This window comes from Hesperophylax consimilis, chromosome 14, assembly GCF_061612785.1.
Source record: "Hesperophylax consimilis isolate HC1 chromosome 14, BYU_Hcon_1.0, whole genome shotgun sequence".
Taxonomy (NCBI): Eukaryota; Metazoa; Arthropoda; class Insecta; order Trichoptera; family Limnephilidae; genus Hesperophylax; species Hesperophylax consimilis.
In genome coordinates, this window is record NC_142849.1 from 37596193 (window position 1) to 37617998 (window position 21806).

At 34.1% G+C, this 21806-nt stretch overlaps 3 protein-coding genes across 3 annotated transcripts; 1 reads left to right on the top strand and 2 right to left on the bottom strand.

Moving 5' to 3' along the window:
• Positions 1-8: 8 nt before the first annotated feature.
• kud (oligosaccharyltransferase subunit 5 kud) lies at positions 9-624 on the bottom strand. The gene is made up of 2 exons (XM_089639831.1): positions 470-624; positions 9-395 (listed from the first exon to the last, which is right to left on the bottom strand). The coding sequence occupies exons 1-2, from the start codon at positions 473-475 to the stop codon at positions 156-158; spliced, it is 246 nt and encodes an 81-aa protein (XP_089495957.1). The 5' UTR covers positions 476-624; the 3' UTR covers positions 9-155.
• Positions 625-3779: 3155 nt separating this feature from the next.
• On the top strand, positions 3780-9941 carry LOC149418264 (uncharacterized). Its single transcript, XM_089639384.1, has 2 exons — positions 3780-5719; positions 6609-9941. The coding sequence occupies exons 1-2, from the start codon at positions 4267-4269 to the stop codon at positions 8543-8545; spliced, it is 3390 nt and encodes a 1129-aa protein (XP_089495510.1). The 5' UTR covers positions 3780-4266; the 3' UTR covers positions 8546-9941.
• Positions 9942-12830: 2889 nt separating this feature from the next.
• LOC149418265 (uncharacterized) lies at positions 12831-14428 on the bottom strand. Its single transcript, XM_089639385.1, has 2 exons — positions 13791-14428; positions 12831-13242 (listed from the first exon to the last, which is right to left on the bottom strand). The coding sequence occupies exons 1-2, from the start codon at positions 14023-14025 to the stop codon at positions 12875-12877; spliced, it is 603 nt and encodes a 200-aa protein (XP_089495511.1). The 5' UTR covers positions 14026-14428; the 3' UTR covers positions 12831-12874.
• Positions 14429-21806: the final 7378 nt, after the last annotated feature.

Consider the following 21806-nt stretch of genomic DNA (forward strand, 5'->3'; position numbering starts at 1 on the left):
ACGCCAAGTAAAGTGAAAACTTATGCATTATTCATGTTTAGACAATAACACAATAACATATATAGCCGCTACAGCCGGAATTTTGTCGATTTTTTGTTTTATCACACGCAACATTCACACTAGTACAATATTTGGAATGGAAACTGCACCACTGGTCAGACGTATATGCCGACCCACAGCAGAAGAAATAGAACTCCAAAACCGGAGAAAATAGCCGCCACAAGAGATACAAGCAGTTCTTTGAAGATGTCCCTCGACGATTTCGTACTCGTGACTTCATATACGAAGAACCAAGCTGTGAAGAATATCCCGATGCCGAGTAGGACGATGGTTAGATGAGGAAACACGGCCGGGTTTACCGGCGATACGTAGCGGGCCATGGTTTCAATGTCAAGCTGAAAAACACATCACCATTAGAATACACACAAACAATTAGACACTACGAAAATTAGACGCGTTAAATACTCACAGCCATGATTACGTTTTTATATTCTACGATATAATAAAGGTCTTTTCACGAAAATATGAATTCTTGCCACGAAAATGACTGATGACAGATAAGTGACACGCCGGTTAAAATAATTCCACAATGAGGCAAACGTGACAATAAAAATAAACTTGAAAATAAGAATGAAGTTCGTCTAGCCCCATTTCCTGATAGTTAGCTACTAGCATAAACATAAATAAACCACTCACGCTACTAGGTATTAAGTAATTAATGACATTACGAGGTACCTACTTTAAAACAATAGAAAAAATAAGACAATAATAATAGACGAATAGTAAATATGAATAAATAAAGTGACTAGTGTGGTAGTCGAAAAGCATGTAGAAAACTGTATACAAATATATTTTACGAATAAAGGAAACAAAAAAAAAATTATATTATTTTATTATTGTAGAAAGCATCACTTTGTGGTTTGACATATTTAATTTAAAAACACGATTTTTAATTAATTTATTGACCGATTTTAGAATTAATTTGCACCCTGAAGATTTTTGAGCTAAACGAAACCGTCGGTCAACAATTTGATTAAAAAAATCGTGGTTTTAAACTAAATGATTGTTTTTATTTATTATTTATTTAGTAAAAGATTATAAATTTATATACCTACATTATTTAAGAAATGTTTTGACTGCCTAACTAGGAGGATTCCCGTTTTAGGACAGTCAAATTAGGATGAGTATTAACATTTTGATAAACTGTTTGATAAGTATAGTCTTAAAATAATAATGAAATAATAGGTATATGTACTTTTAACACTTGCCTAAGCCTACTTACATATTTTGTATAAATATGAATAACAAAGAGAAGAAATAGAATAAAATAAAATATCCAATTAAACATAAGATTAACTGCTGCTTGGGTAGCATTCTAATTTAATAGTACTACGTAGGTACATATATACACATAATGATAAAGATTAGAACATAAAGGTATCTTTTACATGGTTTATTGGAGTTTTTGTTGTTGTTTTTGGTTTGTATTTGATTTCATTTTTAGTGTAGTAAAAGTTCACTCTCCTTTCTACCTAATTGACGAAACCAATTAGTGGTCAATTTATGAAGAATAGCTGTGTTTTTCTTTTTCCAAGCATCCGGCATGAAGTTGTATAGTTTTGGACCTAAGAATGAGAAGTGTCTTTGAGCGAGAGATGTTTTAGTTGTGAGTGGTACAGTTGGATTTCTCCGTGAGTGGCGGGTGTCGTAATAGTGGTTAATAGATGGATAGAGGTGGCGTTGTTGATGGGTGTTTAAAATTAATTTTCTGATGTATAGTTGTCTAACATCCAGTACTCGGAATTCTTCAAATAGTGCATCGCTATGATATCTAATGGTTTTTTGAGGATTACCCTTAGTAGTGATTTTTGAGCTTTTGCTAATTTGTCCAAAACAGTTTTTGCACAGTTAGTTTTATTTAATTTTTTTAAAAATATTTTTTTTTATTTGAATACCGTACGAGAGTCTCAACTACTAACTGGAGCCGGTGAAATATGGCATCCCCAATATATTGAGGTTTGTTGTGAGCCTGAAGTGAATGGGGAGAGGAAGGTTGGGAAGTACCTGGATATTCAGATCCGGTCACCCAACATTGTTAAAACCATTTTAAGCAACATTTTGATTTTGAATGGTGGTCTTTCACCAGGCGCCACTGAAAGTACGTATCTTGGTAAAATGTAAAAGCATATTGATAAACAATAATCTGTCAGTTGCTGAATGTCCACAGTGGCAACACAAGCAACATTTTCCGTTTACTATGGTGGTAGTAGGAGATTTTCAAATATTGTCAGTATGATTTTCAGGTTATTCGTAACCCGAAAATAATGATGGTTCTTTTAGTATATGTGTGTAAAGGTACATAATTTTACAATTCATTTAATGTTCTGTATTTATAGTTAATAATCGACAATTCATTGGTCGATGGTTTCAATAGTACGAAGGAAAACGCATCGGTTCATACCATTTTTACGATTTTTAACGCCCGGTTCTAAGTACGGAGAAGTGAGAATTCCCATCGATTCGAACCAAGTTGATTTATGATTCGAACCTACAAGCGTTTGTATCGCATCTTAATTCTGACAGATGCTATGGATAATTAAAAAAAATATGCAAGACAATGCTTTCAATAAATGCAGCGGCGTATATAACATAAATATGAGTGGTATATAAGAAGGGGAATTAGGGATTTTTTTATTTATTCAATGGTACATAGACTCATTAACATTCCCTTGGACAATAAAGCGTAGGAGAAAGAAAAGGCAACGATACAAACCATCGTGGTCAATAATGGATATAACATAAATAACATTGAAAAATTTATAAAAAATAAGAAATATAAAATTAATTTAATAAATCCGGCAAATAATAAAAATATAGAAAAAATTGCATGTCTCGAATTTATCGGTCCAATATCCATAAAAATAGCAGAAGAAATAAAAAAATGAGGTCTAAATATAGCTTTCAAAACCAATAATAACATAGGAACAAATCTTAAAAACTCTAAAAGTAAAAATCGTAAACTTAATAATAGTGGCATATTATATGAATTAAAATGTGACCACGCCGACTGCAACGCTACTTATATCGGACAGACGGAAAGGGCTTTCTAAACTAGATTCAAAGAACATTATAATAATAAAAGCACATCTTCAAAATTCGCAGAACATATCTAAATAATCACGTCCCGCTTGACAACAATGAACTTAAACCCTTGCACATAGAAAAAAAGGGCCTTAGATTAAATTTACTTGAACAATTAGAAAACAATATAAGAACCAATGACCCTAATATAACATTAATTAATAAAGTAAGGAAAATTATTTATTCCCCGCTTCTAAGTATGTACACAAAACCTAAACAATATAACACATTTAAATAAATTAATAACTGCTACATCATTATTAAACAATTAAGATAACTTTAATGTGGGGAAAACAGATTTCAAAATACCCCCACAGAATATGAAATCTATTGTCACAATTATTTTTATCAGTAAATTGGTTTAACCGGTAATAAATCATTTTAAATTGGGAGGGGGTAAAATAGAATCATATTAATAAGTCGTCTAAACGTGGCTAAACCACAGTTTGAAAATGGCCTTGAAAGCCGAAACAGCTGTAACAATAACAAAAACCAAAAAATACTTGCAGATAAATTTGATTAAAGTTAAATAAAAAAAAAATTGAATGGAGTTCTACGAATTAAACACAAAAAAATAAAGAAATAAAAAAATATAGCCTATTTATGGTATGGGTTTAACCCCCCCCCCTTATCAGCAATGTAGTGCTCACAGATTACATTTCTGGAAAAAACAATAATTTTTTTTCATATCCATAAAAAATTGTCTGGTCCTTCTGGTTTAAAAAAAATGGTTCGATTCCTTAGGGCCTTTCTGTGGAGGTAAAAAATATTTTTATTGTTACGAATGTTTGCATTTTATACATTATGCCATAATAGCCTTTAAAACCTCTTGTTGGAAGCATATTTTCATAACCCTTATGCGGACCGTTTTTAGCCGTTCGTATTTTTGACAGCTGTCAATTGTGTAATGAAAAAATATTATTTGTTTTCACGTAGAAACTAGAAACGTAAATACAAATTAATATCACGAGAATATTTTACAGTTATCATCAGCTAACTTCCACGAACTTTCAGCAATAAAATACTATAGTTTCATTCAACAGTTCTAGTGTAATTTGATTTAAATACATGTTTTATTATGTAGATTTATAATCTAATCACCTAACTTCAAGAATAACATACAAAATGATTGTAAATAACAAAAAGTATGCTACTGTCCACCCTGGAAATAATATCATTAATTTTGGAAAAGAAAATGGGAAGGATGATTTATCGTATATGGTGAAGGAATCCGTAGGAAATGTTGACTTTTACAAATGCAAAAAATGTCCTTATTTAGCATTATCCGTGAAGGATATCAAATTCCACTGGCAGACTCTTCACATTCCTTCAGAATCAGAAAACAAAAAGAAAGAAAACAAAAGTATCAGGATAAAATGCCCCGGTTGTTGTGGAATATTTCACCTGGAGAGCAGTCTGACGGTACATCTCCGGAGCCACCACAAAATGGCCCCCAAAGACATCCCCAAACTGGTGTTCAGTTTGGTAAAAGAAGCGGAAAGAAAAAAGGAATACATTGAAAAGCTGGACGTTGTTATTGGTAATTTTAAATGCGAAGATCAGACCCCTTTCGAAGGCACCGTCATTGCTTCTGTGATTGAAGTTCCACCAGACCCCATAATAAGTGAAAGTGATGTACAAATATTCAACCATGAAACTTACGGGGGCACCTCGCAGACATTGAATTTATCAAACGACGAAATAAATTTAAATTTGGTAGAAAATGCATCCAGACAAATGTCTCATCCGGAAGGTCTCATTTCTCACGGTATTCAAAACAGCGGGGAAGTGTTTCTTCTCCGTGGACAGCATTTAATTAATACATCCGTATTAGAGGCCAATCTCTCCCACGCTCAGACTCACAAACTTGTAGATGTAATGTCTAGTGTTCCAGATGTTAAAAAATCACCGCCTAAAAAGACAATCAATAACAATATATCGAAGAAAAGCCAGTCAAAAAATATTAAAAAATGTTTGCCGCTTAAAAAAAGTATATCAACAATTTGTAATAATAAAAAAGCCGTCTCTGGCGAGTTAAACTCTTTATTGCCAGTCAAACAAAAGTGTAATATTGAAGGATGCAGCGCCAAATTAGTATCTGATGAAAATATGGCCTACCACTTAACTTGTCATCTGAATAGCACAAATGAGCTGTTTTGTGCAGAATGTAAAAAGCCTGCAATGTCAGTGGAATCCCTACATTCACATTTATGGATTCACCATAAAATCGACCTAGAAATGCAGAGCTGCGATCAGTGTTCGTATAAAACATTCAAAGTCAGCCGACTGAATAAAATTCACAAAAAAATACACTCAGAAACAAAGGCGTACAACTGTGAAGTCTGTGCCAAAAATTTCAAGAATTCCAAACAGCTGGCCAATCACAAGATCTCCCACAGAGAAACGCCTCTCGCAAGATCTTCGTGTGACATTTGCAACAGAGATTTCAAAAGTAAACGGTATCTTCTGGCGCACAAGAGAAGTGTTCATCAGAAGGAAGTCAGCTTTTACTGTGAGAAGTGCGAATATGCCACGGCCACTAAACATTCTCTCATTCTGCATTCTAAATCGCATTCAGGTACCGCACCACATGTGCCATATTAACTAATCATATTATTACTTTTGCTATGGGATTCATTCCACAATATATTGTATTGTTGCCTTCCTTCCCAGATATCTGAGTCTTCATCACATCAATGTGGGACATTGGTACTATGTATGGATGAACTATTCATCCTATAACTATTCATTCTTTCCGCTAACAGCTGCATGCATCTCCTGCGGTGGCGGGCAGTACACTTTTCAGTACGGAATTTACTCTCAATCTTAGGGGGTATTTCACCATCCTCTCGATAAGCTGTAATATCCTATAATAATAGGATAGCCATAGAATAATGTACATTTTATATTAGCGGTACATTTTATATCGGCTATGGAAGCCTAAATGTTTGACCTTCTTTTGGCAGAACCCTACTCCTACAAACAGGGCCCAATAGAGGGTTCTAGGCTAACATACCGATAGCGCCACCCCTCCCAATCTGACATCTCATATAAAACTTAAAAACTATAAGTAGGTACATAGACGAGACCAATATCGACCTACTGAAAGCTTCCATATGTAGTCTGCGAACAGTAGCGCCATCTCTACTTGGAGAAAATGAGTAATTATATTCTCATGGAAGGTTTTGGAGTTTTGTATTAATTTATTATTTCATTTTCATGATAAATTATCCACACACAAAAAATACAGAAAAAACATTGTAATTGTTTGTTTTATTTATACAAAAATATGCAGGCTAATTTTTTTATATATTAACATAATGGATAGTTACCGAGAGGATAGTGAAATACCCCCTTAGTATAATACAAATGTGTTATTATACTAACTGCAATATTGAAAACCCTTTTAAAGGTTGTTACTCACTATTTTACATGCATCAAACCATAACCAATAAAGTTTGTTTCAGATGATAAGCCCTTTGAATGTGACCAGTGCGCATTCAAGACGGCAATCAGAAGTTCTTTGCGACGTCATCTCCAGATACACACACAGAACAGGCAATACAACTGTGAGCATTGTGCATACGCCTGCATACAGACATCCTCGCTAAAGAGACACTTCTTATCCAAACATCCCGGCGTCCAATTTGACCGCCTGCACTTGTGTCCGTTATGCTCTTATAAAACTGTCAATAAAGATAACTTCACCGTGCACATGTCCACCCATACTACCGACGCTCCACGACAATCAATTCCACAGACAGCCAGAGTGGAAGTTATTAAACCAGAAGACGACAAGTCGCCACCGGCCAAGATGGAAAACATTGAAGTTATTAATGATTTAGTTATGAACAGTTCCCATTTCTTTTCTTCAAACACAGAAGGAATAGAGATTATGTCAGACGTAGAGAATGATAAATCTGAAGTTGAGACAGCCAATACTGCGCTTAATCCCGAACACAATGCTTCCAGTCGTGAAATTATTAATTTACTTCATCAAGAGTCTGATGATTTATATTACAATTTACCGGAAGATTCCGATGAAATCAGTCTTGTTACAAAAAGCATCAAAGACATTCTTAACTCTGCAGCAAATAAGGTCAAGAAAAGCCAGATGTTACAACAATGTATATCCACTACGAATATTCAGACGGCCAGTAAAAACCCAACCTTTCCTATTATTTTAGTAAAGCCAAGGTCTCAAATGTTTTCTGAAACTGATAACATCAATTCCATTGCATTACGCAGCTTTACACCCCAACTGTTAAACATACCCTCGCAGAGTAACCACTGTGAGGCCAATGTGAATGACAATCTTCCAAGAAAGAAACCCAAAATTTCAGTGAAAAGTAATCTAATTCTGAAGGGGCCAGATAACGTAGATAGTTTTAATTTACAAGCTCAGGGAAAATCTCGCTTTTCTTTGCTGAATCTACCATTGTCCACCGATGAACACAATGCTATGCAATATCACACTACAATCAATACCAATAGTTCTCAAAATGACAACATATTACCAGTTTCAAAATTAATCTCAAGGGACCCATTCATGTCCGATAACACAGTTTTACCCAACTACCTTTTGACGTCTAATTTCTTCTCCAATCTGCACGTGCCTAATATTTCAAACGATACGCTGCTTATACAAGCTCCTTCTGATGCCTCTTTAAATAAGGCACAAAACTTGAGGAATAACATATCGACACCTGTAGAAACAAATCAGCCTTCTGATTTATCAGACATAAAGGTAGAAAATAAGCCTTATATTCCCCCGCAATCGGAACTGAGTTGTACAAGCTTAAATGACAACGCTTCCTTAATATATGAAATACCGAAACACACAATACCTATTAAGTTTGAAAACAAGTCTGATATCATGGGTTCTTATATCTACCAAGATGGATTGTACCAGGATAATGGGAATGCTTTGAATCAAATGCAAAATGTATCCATCATTGAGGAGCTCCCGGCCTCATTTGAGAATTCCAGCGGAGCCATTAATCCTCACGGAGACAACCCTTACCCTTACGGTGACGCTTTTGTTGAAATGTTAGACGAGGATGAGATAATAGTCGTCGACGACACATCGTGCGAAATGAAGTCCATACCGAATTTCGCTGACGATTCCAACTTTGGATTACAAGAAAGCCAACAATTTTATAATTATCATGTTCAAAACATGCCCATACCGCTTATTTCCAATTTGGAAGTAGGTAACAAAAGCATTAAGCATGTCAAAGAAAAGCCCAGAATCATTTCTGAAGTTCACATCAGCAGTGACAAAAGCAAGATCATGAATTTCGAGGCTGTTAAAAATTTGGGTTTGAAACTAGAATTTCCTTCCATTCAAAATATAGAATGGACATTGGCTTTATTGAACGATCAACATGAAAATAAGGGTTAGGTTACACAAAGATGCTTTGAGATCGATATTAATTTATTTATTATAATATGTACCTAGTACATATGTATAATATTTTGTGTAAATACTTACTGGGACTTAATACTTAAAAAAAATTGTAAATGCAATTATTTATTTTCATTAAAATCAAATACGATTTTTTTTGTTGTTAGGTATCTACTTATTTTATATTTTGCTTTACCTGAAGAAGGCATTGTCAAACTGTCTATGTACTGAACTTATTAAATAATAATACAAATATATTATAAAGAAGTTTACAAAATATACAAAAATATATACACTTTGAAATAAATTATTGTCAGAAAAGATTTACAATAATATAACCTTATAGAAATAGGTTTAGTTTATACAACCAAAAATAATGCGGAGATTTCATACATTCTTACCATATTTTAGTTGTTTACCAATAATTTAAACAAATATTATGTAAATACAGTCAAACTTGGTTATAATGAGCGCGAGGGGACCAACTAAAAATGCTCCAAATCGGATTTTTAAAAGTTGTATGTACCTACCTAATTATTATAGTATATTTTCAGAATACGAGTAGGTACATATTACCTATTAACAAAATACACTTTTTATTACTCAAATTTAGATTTTTCTTTCACACTTTTCAATTTCCTCTTTAAAACAATAAACGCGTTATAACTATCATCACCTGGTTCAAAGATTCCAACAAAAATATCACTAAATTGTGTATCTTTTTATCTAGTGATGCACAACCCGCGGCCCCAATCTTGAGGCCCGCATGTCAATTTCTTACGGGCCACTTGGCTATAGAGAAAAACCTAAAAGATTGGGGTAATTCTTGAAAACCCGGGCTGAGTTAATTTACGCTGCATTTTCTAAATGGAACCAAATTTGAAGAACCGGTTTGTATAAAACAAAATTCAACAGAAACCTTAACTCTTGAAATTCACTGTCAACCCCGTCCCCCTCAACGAAAACAAAAAAAAAATCGTTGTAATACAAAAGATGTAAAAAGGGAATAAATGTGCTAAGCTCAAATTTCGCAGATTTTATGACAATTTTACATTATGCCCCATGGATAGCAAATGGTTCACATAGCCGAAAATCTTACACAGGTAGAAAAATATGAATCCGTCCCCGACGGGATAGGAAATTCCCGCCCCTTTGTTTGTTACTATATACTTACTTGGAGAATAATTTCCAACTACTTTTCAGACTCATTCACGTATTCAGAAATTGTGTTGAAAATAATTTACTCGGTATATTAGGGAATCGACCTCGTTATAACAGTCAACAATTATATGAATTATAAATAGCTATTACCGTGATCGTTATATAACCAAGTCCGACTGTATACAAAAATTTCTTTCCCAATATTTTACCAACAAAAATAAAATATATGAAATTTGGAATAAATTTTAAATGTCAAAAGAGTAACTATTATTTTATTTGTATCCTACACCAGTGGTCGGCAAAGTGCGGCTCCGGAGCCGCATGCAGCTCTTTGGCTCCTTGGCCCGGGCAAGCGCATTGCGCCGAGGGAATAGACCCCCACACACGTATACTTTGGAGCGACGGTATCATTCGCCGCTTCAAGCTGCCTGACTTACTGAAACTTTCCAAGAATATGCAAAGACATTGTTCGCATTAAGTGTTCGTCAGTCATTGTCATGCTTTAAATTTATAAAGACCTTGTTATATTATTGTTTATCAACGAATAAATCTTAATTAAGTGTGAAATCAAGTTTTATTCAGTGTACACGTAATTTAATGAAGGTCTAAAGTTATAATAAAGGTTTACTAAATTAAAAAAACAGGTTTGGCTCTCAGAATTTTTTTAAATCGTTGTAACGTACATATTTGGCCAATAACTTTTTGCCGACCACTGACCTACACATAACATATCGTCATCGCATATGTGTAGGAATTGTAGAAGCAAAATCAATACTTAATTTTTTTTTGTACTTAGAATTGTATTCCAACTAATAATATCAATGTTGCGTAAAATAATTTTGCATGGATTTTTTTCTATGTAAATGTGGGTGCTGCAAGTCCGGGTACTGGTAGTGTGATGACACAAGATAAGTGATATTAAAACTATCCAGGCTGCAAATTTGTATGCGTGCTAAGAGTATCCGGTCGCGTCCGAATGCAGTTTTTGACTCAGTTATCGCCAGAGTTCCGAGTTATCTGGCCGGGTGCCTTTAAGTAAACATACCACATCCGGCCGGGCTTTTTGGCAAATATTCAATCATTCAGATTAACATAACCATTATTTAAATTGAGGTTATTTAATTTTGAATATGTTAGAATGATTCTTTAAGATTTTTTCAAAATAAAACAATGCATTTTGCAGTTAGTTTTATTTTTGTTGTTCTGCTATTTTCGGGCTAAAAGTCGCACACGCCACGCTTGCGCGGCAACTGAAGTGCTTGTTGATCTCTCGCCATATAAAAACTGTTTGTTATACAGCAACGATTTTGGGAGGGTGTGTGAATTTTAAATCCCACTTGACTCTAAACTTAACACCTCACGAACAGGACACGTAGTTTAGATAGGATAAATATGCAAACCAAAGACAAACACAGTTCGGACTTGGCCGATTAGCCTAAAATATCTACACGAACGGAGTTCGTACTCAGCCGGATGAGGATAGAAGTTGCTTAAAGTGCAGGCAAACTGGAAGAAAAATGCATACCGAACATGGTCCGGGCACGGCTTAGAAAGTGTTAACACTTTTGTTGGATAAAAAAGTGTCATTCAAATTCAAATATATGTACTTTGCAAAAATAGTATGAAATTAATATTAAATATAAATAATATCACATCTTATACCACTCTACAGTTCAATTGTTATGGTATGTACACAACATTCACAAATATACTTTGTGATAATAGAATCTTATCTATACAGGGTGTCCGGAAACTCGTAGTACAAGCGGGAAACTGCTGAATCTACATCACATTTGGAGTCGATTTTTTAGTATATTTTTTTTTGATTTGAGCTTTCGTTATCGAGTAAATCGAGTTAGAAGTTGATTTTTTTTTTTTTTTTTTTTAATCAAATTCTTATAAATTATTACTGAAGATATCGAGTAAAAACCAATTAAGTACCCAACTAATTAAAACTATTTGAAAGTAAAACAAATGAAGAAACTTGGATTTGAAGCATTATTTTGAAATCACCCTTCATTTAATCCGTTGTAATCATAAAATATTTCTGCTCTGCAGGGTTAAAACATCTGTTGTTCAACCCTAAACACCAGAAAAAACTTTAACCCTAAAATAGCAGAAAAATATATTTTTTTTGTTTTTTTTTTTTTTTGTGAAAATGCTCAAATCAAAAAACTTAATGTTTATTTGGGTTCCCCATGTGGTGTAGATTCTCCAGTTTCCCGCTTGTACTACGAGTTTCCGGACACCGTGTATAAATAAAAATGATAGTTTGTTCAAAATCTTAAATCTGCGAAAGTTCTTCAATGATGTGACAGATAAAAACAGCGTCATATGTTGGACCTGAAAACAACACGTGCTATTGTTTCTCTATCTGCACAGACATACTGAGCCACAGCAAAGCGTGGCGGGGTACAGCTAGTAATATAATAAATCTCTCCAGTACTAGACTATGGCCTAGGTGTCAAATTGGAATAATTTTGAATCAAATATTTTATTGCTGCTATCCTTTTCGTTTTTCTCAGAATGTACACTGAGTCACATAGCCCATATTTGTACTCAGAGTCACATAGCCCATATTTGTACTCAGAGTCGCATATCCCACATTTGTACTCAGAGTCACATAGCACATGTTTGTACTCAGAGTCACATAGCACATGTTTGTACTCAGAGTCACATAGCACATGTTTGTTCTCAGAGTCGCATAGCCCACATTTGTAGTCACATAGCACATGTTTGTACTCAGAGTCACATAGCCCATATTTGATGTGTAACGATGATATTACAAGTTACACCTTTTGAAAATCCATATCATAAACTTCTTCATCAACGGTTTTGGACAAGAACCTCCTTCAAATGCCTCCTGCTTTTCATTTGAGAAGAGTTAATCTTTACTTACAGACGGGACGCACAATGCACGAGAGCCGCTCCCAACTAGCAGTCAAAAGAACAAATGACTATAATGGTGAATGTTCAAGTATTTATTAACTTACTTGCTAGTTAGGAGAGAGGCATTGTGCCCGTCCATATGAAGATAATGAAAAAAAAGTAAGACAAACTTTCCCCGGTAAAAAATAACCTGACAATATTTTATCTCATAAAAAGCTTTGTTTTTATAATGTTTTAAACTTAATCCATTTAATTAATAAATACTGTAAAATCATTTTATTGATTGACCCGTAGATAGACAGCTATGAAGTCTTTAGTGTGTCGCACTTCTTGGGAATCCCTGAGGTTCCACTCGTCTCCGAGGTTGGGATTAAACGGCGTTGGCTCGGTGTGGGTGTTCCTCCCTTCTCCAGGGCCAATAATAAATATCATATCACCATCAAAGTGCTTGATATAGTCTTCAAACGCTGGTCCATTGTTGAAATAGCAGAAGAGGAGGGCTTGAGACCGGGCTCTGAGAAGATGTTGGGTTACTGGGTCGTCTTCCAGATGGAATTTAGCTAAATGCAATGGAATAAAAGCCTTGGGGGCGTATTTGCAATCCCACCATGCGCCATCGACTTCTAAGCCAATTACATTTATGCCTGCAATCAAACAACCAAAAGAAATATTATTATGTGGTGCGTTTACATAAAACGCTCAAGACAATTTAGTAAGTATGTAAATTGTTATGACTGAATTTCTCTACACACACAAACATTAATTGTAATATGAATTCTGTTGCTTTAATCAAAAAATTTAATAATCTGAAGTTCAATTTTCACATTGCTTTTGTGCAACATCATCTCCATAATTACAAATCAAAAATCAAGTACTTTATAAAAATATGCCACTGAAAAATGCTGTCAATTAATCTGAGATATTAAAGAAAATGTCAGCTGATTAACGCTACTCTACTTCTGAAATTGGTATATTCGGCGCCTTAACTTTGGACAATCAAGATGTGGAGCCATATTTTAAGATTTCGATAATGTTAACAAGTTAAATTTAAAAATACATATATTTTAGAAAATTGCTTTTAGGGAACCAAATCTATAATTTCGGAACAAAGCTCTCTTGGAGAAATTATGTACTTTTAAAAGCTTATTTCATAAAATGTTTAAGACTTTAATTAATGAATTATTTAGCTCACCTAATGCTTCCATTAATATCCATTCCAATAACCCCGTCCCACAGCCAACGCTGATAACGTTTTGACAATTATTATTTTTTAATGCATCACCGATAAAGGTAATATTTTCCTCACTGGGAAAGACCCAAAGCAATCTGGAGTGGTCATTGTCGTCACTGCAATTATTTATTATTTTCCTCCAATTCTTTTCTTTGTGCAAATCCATCACACTGTTAACATAGTCTTCTTCGGCCATTGCAAAAAAATCACAAATTTTTAAACTTAAATTGAATAACAATAAATTATAAAATATCCTCCGATTATTTGGTATAAACTTTGGTGAAACTTGCTACAACTGAAGGTGTGCTTTTAAAAAAAATGGTCTACATGTAGTCTCTATTTAGCATTCCACAGTTCAATAGGAAGCAATGAAAAAAATACAGAGACGAATTCAGCTGTGTGTGGGAACTAATCCTTAGTTATCATTGAGCTGATGTTGAATTCCGGATGGGCCAAGAGAAGTGTAACCTCGTCCAAATACTTTGGCAACATTTAGATTTTTAATTAGAAAACTAGAATGTTAACGAGGAATTAAATACATCTTGAGAGAACTATGCATGTTGCAATGTTGTATAAATTAAATAAACTTTAGTAAATATAATTTTAGAATAACTAGAAAAAAATCATTTAAATAAGAGAAAGGGAAACACACAACTTCTTTTCTAAATGATCTTTACAGATATTCTATTGGCATTGTTTTTTGGGACACCTCACAAGATAGCCCCTAACTGTAAAGACAGGGGAGCTATGTCGCCACCCGGTTGGGTAGCGGGTTAAGGTAGGGGCTGTAGGAATGGATTTATTAATGCGGGACTTGAGATGATTGCATGAAGGAGGAAGAACGGATGCCCGTAGCTCGATCCACGTACGAGCCGACTTACACAAATTGACCTGAAGAAACTACACATTCTCCTCATGAAGCCAGCATCAACTGTGAACGGGTGTCCACCGGTGCACCTGGGATCAATGCTGCTAGCTCCTTAGAGCAGGATCCATTAAAATACCTGTGTAACAGACTCAGCATGCCCAAATTGCGTCTGTGCTTTGGAGATGGCAATAGGTCTGTTAATAATGGATTGTCACAGACGGACCGCCCTCCTTTGCACAGAATCAAGTATCGTAGGGCTCGAGTCCAGAGGTGGCTCCCAAATTCAATTGTTGGGCGTATTTCAGATTTGTATAGGATTAGCAGCTGGTCACTATTGAGAATCGGTCAGCTCTATACAAGATGCGCAGCTTCTCGGAAGCCGCTTCTATGGAGCCCCGATACTTTAGTCAGTCTGATATATTTAATCCTTTATTGGGGAGGGTGCTTCCATCAAATTGCACCAGACAGTCATTGAACTCCTTCTTTGGCGAAAGAAGGTCTAGGTTGGCCTTACCTCAGGCACTAACCTTCTCGAGGTGGTGGTCAACTTTTGTCTCAAAACTTCCCGAGCTGTACGGGCATCGTAAGTGGAAGGGGGTTTGTCCAAAAGATGAACTTTGTGAATAGTGCTGTCGTCAGCGTAGCAACGAATTGGTGAACATTCTATGAGATTGTTGATGTGCAACAAAAACAGAGATGGTGGCAGGACAGATCTTTGTAGTACCCCCGTATTGATTTGGTGTGGAGAGGAAAAAGAGCCGTCAACTAAGGTTTGATTGATCTTCCCTTGAGAAAGTCCGCAATCCAACTATTCAGGGTTGGATGGATCCCATACGATGGTAACTTCCCGACAAGCGCCCGGTGTCGGACCTGCCCCCAAATATGCGTCATATGTCAGAGCAGATCGTCACAGAATCGGTTTTGTCAAACTCCATATTACCGGATGTTGTCATTCTCGTGGTATGTGAACATTGTGAACATGTTATTAACAACCCTTTCCAATACCTTTCACAATATGGAAGTGATGGGCTATGGGGCGGTAATCTAGGCGGTAGTTTTACCTGGTTTTTTTATTATTATTTATCTCTATGCCTTTTGTCAAACTGAAATTTAATTACTTCAAAATTATTATTTTCGCTTCATTATCTTCATCTTCTATATTCATACTTGAATTGTATAGTCATTTTCATAATATTGTGTAAACAAAAACCTAGCTAACAACTACTCGGTAATCTCAACACAGGCGTTTCACACCTTATTGTAATAAAATGTAATGTAGAGATTGAATAAATTCAACTTGCCGAGTAGTAGTTAATCAACTACTTGTATTTCATTTGCAATTAGTAAGCAATAATTTCGCAATGAATGAATGAATGGTTTTGTCTGAATACAACTCTGCATTTTTTCAAGTTATCATATTTTGGCAGTGATTCAAGGTGCTGTTATCTTTCAGAAATTAATGTGAGATTTATTTCCTAACTCAAATATGACGTCAGCGGCTTTGGCTTGGCATACTATCCAATACAGCGTGTATAAATAAACACACTTTTATGGAATCACCCGTACGACATCAATGAAAGTAAAAATAAATAGGCTGTCGAATAGATCACTATACTTTTGTGCCAAACAAATAGAATTACTTAAGAGGAGAGAACGCCAATCTAGATGGTCTCCAGGTGTCTTCAAAATTCGCTAAAAACAATGTTCTGATATGATTCTGCCCCCCTGTAATCTCTCTTTTTATTTTATGCGTAATTTATGAGAAAAAGGCTAAAGTTACAGCAAAGCCATCAGCGGAATGTCTTTATAAATAGGTAATAAATATATTGATATCAAACACAGACTAAAACAGAATCTACTAAACTGAACTATACAAAAAAACACTATCTTACTTATTTTAAAATTATTAAAAAAAAAAAAAAAATTATACTACATGATATACGTTCATAATTAAATTCATATGTAACTTTGTTGTAATATTAATTTTCTTATAATTAAATTATAATATGTAAATGAAATCCTCAGCACGGGAGATCCCAGTGAGGATATCATTATCTCTATATTTTACTAAGAAAAGAAGACAATAAATCATTATTATTATTATTATATTAATTTCCTAGCACAATAAACCAATAGTTTAACAAATAAACTTAAAATACGTTTCCCATTTCGTGTCATTCGTACAGTGAAATAATATTTTTTTATAATTTTGATAAAAATTACACTTTGTTTGAAAACCACAATTGTATTGAACAAAGTTACTACCCGCATTTGTCTGTTTGTGCGCTAAGTTCTTCTAAACTATGCAACGGAGTTTGATAGGGTTTTATACATAATAATACACGGATACTATATTTGTTGAAAGAACAGAAAAGTAAAGCAACACTGGGTACACGTCTCTCGTATTAGTACTCAATGTGGTTTTCAAACTAAATATTTGTAAAAGTTAATATTTATTTAGTCTTTAATTAGAATGCCTGACCAATCACAAGAGCGATGGAGATTTCCGTTTTCGATTTGATTGAATCGTACCTCCAAATATTATTACTGAAACATATAACTGCTTTTTTAGTTTAGCCAATGAATCCACCTAGATTCCTACATTTATCCCAAATCATTAAATTTAAAATTCATTTTAATTCTTAAAAATCACAAACCTAAATTTGGGTAGTTATCGCTCGCGTAGCTATATCTAGTACGACACACATGCCATGTTTAGAAATGTTATTACACAATAGTAGGTAAATATTATTATTCCAATAAATTAGTTTGTATTGCTCCACATTACTTTAGAATTACTTATTAGGACTTGAGAGACATATAAAACAATATACATATTTTAATTCCAATATATTTATTGATTTGCTTGTAAAAAGTACACCCTTTGCTTTATAAAAGTTATGTAAATGAATGTATGTATTAGTTGTCACATGTATAATTTATAAATAAAAACATCTGTACCCAACACACAATAACAATTTTAAAATTCAGTAGGAAACTACAAACTGGCATCACAAAGAAAAAGCCAATCCATTTTAGTTAGTTACTATAAAATAGGTAAATCAATTTAAAATGTAGGTTTGAATATCGCTACTTGCCAGTCAAGTTTCAAATATTCATTAAATTTTCTCTTATTGAAGATCTAATAATGTGTTCATATCACAGTTTTAATACATTGTTAACCCCCTGCACTAGAGTTTTACGCAATATGTCACTATTTTTTAAGATATTGAATTATATGTTTCTAATTTCTATGAAATTACTCTCCAAACCCCTTCGGATCTCCATTACTTTAAAGAGTAGAGAACCTCTACTACAACATCAACATTCTTTAAACCCCCTATTATTTTTAATATTTTAAAAGGCACTTAAACATTCCTTAAATAAATAAAATGTGTTTTAGTATGTAAAAAGCTTCTCGAATAATATTCAGTCAGTGTACGAGAGGACGTGGAGGAGATAGGTTATTAATTTTTCGCTGCAAAAACATTTTTGTAAACAAGTAGGCACATCAGAAAAAAGGTCATAATAACGGTTAGCCGTTACGTTATTATGCATCATGGCATAGTCAAGTTGATATTTTTACAACATCCGAAATCGTAAGAATATTAACACACTTCGGCCGGGAAAGGTAGTTCTACACGTTCGGTCGATTGACGCTTAATTTGCTCATTTCAATGGCAGAAAAAACGGAATTATTCAATGTTTTTATATTAATATTATAAACCAATCTCTTTATAAAGGTCCCAACTATATGTAAATAATTATCGAATCGTCTGTTATGCAAGCCTGTTTTTTATATTTATTTTCGTGCCTTTCGTTTACATCGGTATTTTAACAAAAGGATAGTGTATTATTTGTTATTGAAATAATTCAATTCCTGAAATAAGGGTTTTTATACCGTGAAACCCGATTCGAATCTCTTTCTCTGTTCCGCACCCACTCAACTAAATGTGTAAGCGAGCGAGAGATGTCAGGCGTATTTAAAGAAAGCCAGTATGAGAAAATACCGATATGCGGACGGTAATAAACATATTACAAGGTTAATTGAGCAGCTTTTCAAATAATATTCGATTTTCGTTTAGTACTTTTATAGCTTGGGTATGCTTAATTACTACGTAGAAATTTTTATTATTTTCGAAGATATAGAGATTTAAAACAAATTGAAGAATTTTCACCCAGAGTCAGGGTAGCGTCAGTGCAAAAAATACCTTGCCGAAATGTGTTAAGTGTTTTACTATCTTCTTTTTTGGTAACAAATAGATATAATGATATCCCCACTCAGACTGAAACCAATGATTGTGTAAAGCAAACATTTTCCATAAGGATTGGTATGGAATAAGATTTACTGAAAGTGTCACATTTAGCCTGTTGTATTTTTTAAAGCCAAGTATTTTAAAATTACTTTGGATAGCCACACCGAGTAGGGGTTAGCGGGGGTTGCATTCGGTGTGGGCGGATAGACAGCTATATGAACTACATTTTGCCTCACTAAAGAAAAAAAAATATATGCATGCAGCCCGTATAGCGTTGTGCCTTTTTGACAAATATCCATAACCACCAGTAACAAGAAGTGGAGGCAGGGCCGGCCCTGTGCTGGCGCAATGGAGCAGTCTGCTCCGGGCGCCGACTTGCCACAAGCCAAGGAGCTACTAAGGAACCAAGGCGCTGATAATACCTAACCTACCCTGAATCTGCCGGCCGGGCCTGAATCGAGGTGAACAAAATAAATAATGTTTACAATTTTCATGATTTTTATTGTTGCACTTTTGTAGTGTCGGGAAGGTTACACAATATAGATTATGAGGTTGGCACCATTGTTGGAGTAATTTTAAATAAATACCTCCTTTAGAAATTATTAAGTACACAGGTAAATGATAAATTGGACTTGCAGTGAAATTTATGACATAAGAATGATAAACTTCCCAAAAAGAGGTAAATGAAGGTAGCTTAGCTAACTAATTTAATACATATTTTATTGAAAGCATCCCTCAAATTTAAAAGTTCCATGATTCCAGGAAACTAATTATAACGGCCAATTAAATTCAAACACAACTCACACAACAATCAACTACTTGATTGATGGATACAACAATATATCTCGCAGGTGTAACTACGCTGTCCTAGTTCTTGTATGTTCAATAGACCTTTTTTTGCAAAACTGAGTTATGAATGCCAATATGTTCATTAGCCTATTGCGCATTAATGAAGCTCAAAAAAAAAATATTTTTTGGTTTTTAAGTGACATTTTCAGCATTTTTCGAGTGCCAATATACACTCACGGAAAAATGTTTTAGTTCTTATTTGTTCAAACTCCCGGATATTGAACATTCAAACACTCAACGTTATGAATATAATATTTTTTAAAAAGCTCATAGATATTTGTTCAACATCCCGCCGAACGTTGAGGTCTTGAATGTTCAATCTTCACTTTCAACCAATCAGGAGCCGGCTAGTTAAAATGTGCGGCCATGTTGATTTTTAGTTGTTTTCTAACAACGAAATTGTTCCACTAAAAATACGTTTAATTGGGAATATTATCCTGTTATTGAACTGAAAAATTACTTCACCAACTCCAGAATTATAAACCTTAGACCAGTAGCTCAAATAGAAAGGTAAGTCTTAAAATTATGTCATTCATAGGCTTTTTCACCATATTTTACATGTACTTCTTGAATTTACTAGGCAAATATACAGGATGCTTCATTTATTATTTATTTATTCAATTATTAATTAATTATATTAGTGCATTAAAACTTATTTTTATTCAAGAAATACAACAAAAGAGCCAGGACATGGAAATGTGCAAGAAGTCGACTGTCCTCATAGTCTGATTGAAAGACATCTACGACACATATTTAGTCCGTTAACACTGCTGAGATCGCTGATGAAAACGAAGTCCAAATCTTTTAATTTTGAATTCATTCAATTAAAAGTTTCCGATTTTTTGTTTTTTAGTCACATAAAAAACAGTAAACATATTCTTATGTAGGAACTACAATAAAACCAACTAGGCACACGACAAATAATAATAAATGTAATGTTAAATAGCGCACACCCATAACCCAAATCGCGGGATATTATTATTTTGCTGAAAGTATTTAAAAAAATAATATTTTACTCACGTTAATCAACATAAATAATAAGCTCACGGCAAATAAGACCTTCCAAAAGAAAAAAATCTTTCTAAAGTAAGTAAACTTTAAAAATTACATTTTTCAAATGTAGGTAACGAAACAATAAATAAAAAAACAATTTTTTAACTGAAAATTGAACTTTAATAATTTTACGCATCACTTGGGATTTTTTTTTATGGAATACCGCTAACAGTCTCAACTGCTCCCAACCATCTGGAGCCAGTGAGACTATGGAATCCCCAATTGGGGTATATTAGTATATTGTGAGGCTGAAGGTAGTGTGGAGGGGAAGGAGATGGAGAGGAGAGAGAGAGGAAGGAGGAGGAAGGAGATTCAGATCTGATCACCAAACACGGCTAAAGCCATTTCAATTCTAATGGTGGTCTTCCTCTCTGGAACATGCCGCAAATAGACTATATGTTATTTTAAATGAATAATTTGTGAAATAACATAAATGAATCAAATAAAATTTACTTGCGCACGCCGAGATTTGAATCCGCGACCTCCAGATTTCTAGTCAAGAGTACCCCTAGACCAGAGGCCGTAATACGTACGATGTAAGAATATTTCACATCACGCATGCACCGACAATCGATAGTAGTATATTAGCGGTAGGTACCTTTGTACTTGTGCATCGTTTTCAAACTTACAAAATATTTGGATGATTTATATGTAGCAGTTTTTGTGAAAAATCAACTCAAGGACTCTGTTTGTATATTTTAAAGTAATACTTTAAGTCAACTACTAACTAAGATAAAAGTAAAGTGTTTGAAATCTGAAAATCACCCTTTATATAAAATTTAACAAAAAATACCTCAAACTTATGGGAGCCGAATTGTTCAATCTCCAGACGATATGTTCAATATCCAAAATAATCATTCATCATTTTCATGCCATGTTCAACGTCCACCGTTAAAGTCATAATATGGGCATATTATAGCTTCAATCTTCGAAAAATGATTATTTCCTGTT